This window comes from Ailuropoda melanoleuca, chromosome 6, assembly GCF_002007445.2.
Source record: "Ailuropoda melanoleuca isolate Jingjing chromosome 6, ASM200744v2, whole genome shotgun sequence".
In the NCBI taxonomy this organism is placed as follows: Eukaryota; Metazoa; Chordata; class Mammalia; order Carnivora; family Ursidae; genus Ailuropoda; species Ailuropoda melanoleuca.
Genome location: NC_048223.1, coordinates 96,765,098 through 96,770,910, shown reverse-complemented (window position 1 = coordinate 96,770,910; position 5,813 = coordinate 96,765,098). Strand labels below are relative to the sequence as shown.

The 5,813-nt window shown below is 43.5% G+C and overlaps 1 protein-coding gene across 1 annotated transcript in view; it reads left to right on the top strand.

Moving 5' to 3' along the window:
* LOC117802813 (1-phosphatidylinositol 4,5-bisphosphate phosphodiesterase epsilon-1-like) overlaps nucleotides 1–5,813 on the top strand; it is a 75,579-nt gene that overhangs the window by 50,298 nt on the left and 19,468 nt on the right. Inside the window, exon 2 of the mRNA XM_034663610.1 lies at nucleotides 4–249. Coding sequence (XP_034519501.1) covers nucleotides 4–249 — 246 coding nt within the window. The remainder of the gene's footprint in view (nucleotides 1–3; nucleotides 250–5,813) is intronic.

Here is a 5,813-nt window from a genome sequence, read left to right as displayed (position 1 = left end):
GAGAGGTCCACTTTGTTAGTTAGGAGATTTTGTAAAAATGACAGGGAAGTAAAGAAATCTGTGTATACTGGGACAAGGGCGATCGTGAGGACTCTGCCTTCTGGTCACATTGGGCTGGGAGCTTATAGTTATATCGATCAGAAGAGAAGTGGTCCCTTGTTGCCCTGTGGGAGAGTTCTGGAACGGCTGTCAGTGGTGGCGATTAGGCAGGATGGGAGCCAGTGCCTATCAGAAGCCCAGTGGTATCAGGTAAGAGTTAAAGTTTCTTTTGACCACTTTTTAAAACTTGGTCTTTGAAAATCCAATTTTCCATTGTTTTAATTCATGGAAAGTTTTAAGTTCTGTCAAATTGTGATTCTTAGGGGAAGCATTTTGTGGTTATGGGAAACTAGTAGACCTAACAGATACTCCAGTCGGTAGCTGTCAAGATTGAGTTAACTTTGCAACGATGTAAGTCTATATGTAAAATACACACATATATATGTCATCAGGAGGGCAGAAATTAGGGAGACTCCCTGGTTACTGTATGGAAGATTACAAGACAGAATCCTGATAGTGGGAAAGCAGCTCCACTGACTGATGATCTAGTCATGTCCTTTGGAGGTACATGCCTATGTCCTCCTTTTGCCATATTTTTAGGTTGCAGGGCCTAAAAGAACTTAAAATTTGGCTTCCTCCATTTTCCAACCAATGTTCCCAGTTTCTTGACCCTTTTCACCTTTTTTGTGCCATGGACCCCTTTGGCAATTTGTTGAAGCCTATGGACTCAGAACAATGCTTTTAAATGCATCAGATGAAATGCAAAGTGTATAAAGGACACAGATTATGTGGCCATATGTACACTTATCAAGATATTGTTTGGAATTGTGATGTATAGCAGGGCAGGGGCTTCTTTATTAACACTTCAAACAGTGGCATTCAGTGAGGCGATAACTACTATAGTTTCAAAGTAGTGAGGAATGTCAGTAGGGAATGGTTTTCCTGGGACTTTCCCAGTTTAGCCCTGCAAATCCTGCATCCAGGGAAACCCTGCAGTTCTGGGCAGACCAGAGCAGTTGGTCACCCTAAATATAAATACTCTTTTAGGGTTTTGACCACAACTGTGATATATGGAAATACCTGTGATTTCTATTGGTGACAAGATCACAGGTACTGCTCCAACTGCTGAGGCTTGTTACCTATATTCATAATTGAAGGACATGTCAAATGTGTAACTCTCATGTTCCAGTGTTTCACAATTCCTTAAAACCTGGCCTTGTGAATAAATACCCAGTCTAGAAAAACATTCCTTTTGTTGAAACATAACTGGTATATTTTTACTGTCATCATCATCAGTCACAGGAGCTAATACTTTCTGTGCGTTTTACACATGCCAGATGTTGGGTCACATAATTTACATACTTGATTTCATGCAATCCTCTCAACTACCCTCTGATACTGGTATGATTATTAACCCCATTGTATTGCTAAGAAAACAGAGTCTCAGGGAAGTCATGTCCCTTGTCCAAGGTCACTTAACTGCTTAGTGGTGTAGCTAGGATTGAACAGAAGAATTCTGTTCATTTCAGTGTCTGTTGATGGAGTAGCCACAATCACTGATGCTTCTCGAATTGGCTGTGTTCAGTGCGGCAGTTCTAACCCTGGTTCTGTGTTAGAACCACAGTGTCCAGGCCCCACTCCAGACCCTCTGTCAGAATCGCTAGGGTAGGGCTCAGCATGAATGTTTTTTCAGAGTTCCCCTGGTGATTCTCTGATTCTGTGGAGTTGAGACCCACTGTCCAGGAGCTTTAACTGAGCTCTTTGCTCTTTGGTCGGGATGTTTAGGGAATATTTGCTACGTCCTAAAGACCCTGACCCTGCTTGGGCTCTTGGAGTGGCAGGGCTGAGTTAAATGCCTGCCTGAAAAGGGACGACCCACAGGTCCTTCTTTCTGTAGTTTCAACTTACCACTCACCCAGCAAGTGTCCGCAGATGTGTTTTTGCCACCTCACCTGATTCTTTATAAAACCTGAGTTACAAGCAAGGTGATGTCAGAGACACACAGGCTACCCAGCTCTTCTGACTGAATTTTGTCCATGCTGGGAGAAAGGAGCTCATCACAGTAATGTGTCTTCCCAATTTAAAATGCAGGGATTTAAAAAATTCATGCACACCTGACGTTGAATGCAACAGAAATTGAAATGCAGCAAAGGAAATGGAAGCCAACTGGTTGAGAACCGTTATCATAGGCCAACACCACCCCCCCCCACATTTACACGGGCATGAGGGTCATGCGTCTACTGTAAATAATTGCAGAATAATTTCTGGCATGACCATACTTACTCCTCCAGTTTCTGGAGCACTGCCACATCTTCTCCTGAGAATGTTCACGGGTCCCGGGTCCTAGCTCCAGTCTGCCTCTTTCTGTCAGTCAGAGGCCCTGGGATGGGTAATTTCCAGTGAAAAGAACCAAAGAAATGATGCAAATCATCTCCTCCCTTTTTGGTCTCTGGAGGCTGGGAGAGGTTGCCACACCTCGGTCAGAGTGAACTCCAAGAAGTCCTCTCTCCTCTCTGACTGGGTTTCCAGGAGGCTGTGGGCATATTTATGAACCCTTAAGATGAAGCTGGGGAAAGGGCTGACTGTCCTGTCTTTTCTGAAGGGAGAGTTCTGAAAGGGAGAGACCTTTTTGAATATTCAAGCCATACCGCAGCAGGAATGAATCAGTATTTTCTAAAGTATAGTTTTCTTTCAGTATCTCAGTGTTTAGTTTAGAGTCTGATAGAAATCCTTCTCAAAGTTGCACAGATGAATTATAGCCACTTCCCCCAACTCCTCTGCGTGGCTTCCTTCACCTGAACGATGCCAACCCTGATGCAATGCTCCCTTCCTTGACCATTTCACACGTACCTACCCTGGTTCCCGAATCAGATTATAAGCTGATTAAAGGTAAGAAGTGTCCCTGCCTTGTTTCTACTCTCCACGATGCAAGCCTAATGCCAAGTATATAAAACACAGGACAATGTCATCTTAGGAACACGGTCTCTGGAGTCAGTCATTCTGAATTGAAAGTCGATCACTATGAGTCCATTATACTCATTTACTGCTGGTGTGACCTCAGCAAGTTCGTTGACCTCTTTGTTTCTAATTACCTTATATGTAAACTGGAGGTAATCATATTATTAGGGGGTTAAATGAAATGGCCCTGTGAAATCGACAGCACAGTATCTGGCATGGAGTGGGAGCCACTGTTCTCACTTTGGCAATATATTTATATGCTTTGTCATGAACATGTCCCCCCCTCCTCTGCTCTTTGAAGCTTCTCCCATAGGGGGAGTTTATGGTGCTGTGAATTTGAATGTATGTCTCCTAATCTATGATGTGGTAGCTTGTACAGTCCTTCCTGCACATTTGAAGAATGTGTTATGTGTCCAATTAGTTCCTCTGCCTCCCATTGAAATTTTTTTCTTGTATGCCTTCGTCAAAATGACCCAATTAATTTATGTTTGCACAGCTGTGCAGAGAAGAATGGGAGACATTAATGAGGATTAATGCTGCTGACTGACTAACCATATTGGTATCCTCCTCCCCTGCTTGTGAGAAATGAAAACCCTACCCCTTATCCAGTTTCAGCCATGTTCTTCCTGCTCTCCATTTATTGGCTTCACAAGATGGCATATTTTGGCAAGTGGCTGAAGTCTCCAGGTTGAAAGTTGGTTAAGGGTGTTTTTCCTTTTACAAAATTCTCTCCCTGCCTGAATTTTGGGGGAGTTTAGGGTACTTAGAGTTATTCTGAATCTGAAGGACAAGAAGTTTCTGCCTGTGCTGGAATCAGTCATGTAACCTGAGTTCTGTGTGCCTTGTCTTGAAGGATAGAGTGTGGAGGAGGGGAGGGTGGCCAGGCCACCAGCTCCCATATCATCCCTTCATTTATCTCCCTGTCATGGTCTGCAAGAGGATTTACTGTACAAGAATATGTATGGCAAAATAGAAAATAATGAAGTTTTATTTTTAAAAAAATCAGACTAGAAAAACTGTAAATTAAGAAGGAAATTCAAACCAGCTTCTGGGTTGCTAGTTCTTACTCTTCTTTCTTTCTTCTAAAATGTATCTTTCTTCTTCACATTTTATTCTACTCTTTAGCAGAGAAAATTAAACTTAGGAGGCAATGAAAAATTTTTGAGTGTTTAACATAAATACTTTGTCAGTATCTATGTCTTTGAGTCCATATTTTCTCTGCTTTGTGTCCAGGCAACAACCAGTAATAAATTCGTCTTCCAAGTTGTAACTTTTAGGGATGATCAGATACCCATTGAGCCCTGCTGTCCAGTGTTATAACAGATGGCTGCTGAAATAGCAACATGTTTTATTTTCTCCTCCACAAATTTGGTCTCCCTACAGGTTGGGTATAGTGTGGACCTTGAAATAATTAAAATGTCACAGGGTGTACAGGCTAAACTAAGAGCCTGGGCTTGGTGGCATGCCAGGCCTCCTCTTCCATTACTAAGGGTTATGTCAAGTTTATGACATGGGTATAGGCCGATGCTGGCCCCTTCCTGCTGAACACAGTGAAAGGGAATCCAGATCCCGGACGAACAGCCCCTGCACAGTTTAGTCACGTCTGATGCATCAGTGGAAAATGTGACAGGCTGTCAGAGGCCGACTCTGTGATGATTGGACAACTTTCCCTTATTAGCTGCATCAGGGCAGTTTAGGATAAATTTACTTCCACATCTCTGTAGTTATACCAGCTCTTTGGCTAGGATTTGGCAAAAAATGGAATGAAAGGCAAAAATGCTAACCCTGGACAGTAATTTAAGCTGAATATATTCATAGCCACTGTTATTCACACGGTAGCCTTGGGACAGTATCAGCACTAGGATTTTTTTTTCCTTTGCCGGGGATGTCCTGCATAATGGGAATTAGCAGCTGGAAAGGCCTCATCCCTGGAAATGGGCCATGGTTAAAATATGGCCTGAAAAGAATCAGAACCCATAGGCAAAGATAAGGCCATCAGATGGAGTCCTGATCTAACGCACACCTGCATTTTTACACAGGAGGGATTCAAGCTGTCCGTAGAATGACCTCCCGTAGTCATGAGTGATAATAGGGTCCTTTTCCCCTTGGTCCCCTCCCTGGATGCTGATTCAAGTATCCAGTCCCCTCAGGGCTTATAGGCCTCCTGGAGTAGTGTGGAGGTTTCTTTCCCAGTGGCCGCAGGATTCAGCATCAAGGACTTGAGGCATCATTGGGAGTGAGGGGTGACCATCCCCTGACCCTTCCATGACTAGACTGACTCATGGCTCAGGCAGGGCCCTCCCTGAAAAGCTGCTCTCAGACAGTGGTGCTGGGTCATTTTCTGGTCTTGAAGAGCCTTATGACACCAGTATGGTGTTCTATTGATTCTTTTTTCTAGCAGCTGGCCTGGATACAGTCACAGCCTCAGATTAAATATGGGTCCTGCCGAGCTCAGGCATCCAAATCCCTAACCCTAACCAACATTCAGCCCTCGAGCCCCTGCCCCGTCCCTGTCATTTAGGCCATCACCCCTCAAATGCTTAGTCTTTAGCAACACAGAGACACCATCATCTTTCAAGGGTAAGGAGAACCCATACTTTGAATCCCAATAGCAGAGCTCTTTGGGGGCAAGGAGAAGTGTTTTGATTTCTTTTGTTTTTAATAGATTTATTGAGATATAATTTACATACCATACAGTTCACCTATGTAAAATGCAAAATTCAGTGTTTTTTTAAAAATATATTCACAAGGGGGAATGAAGCATGAGAGACTATGGACTATGAGAAACAAACTGAGGGCCTCAGAGGGGAGGGGGG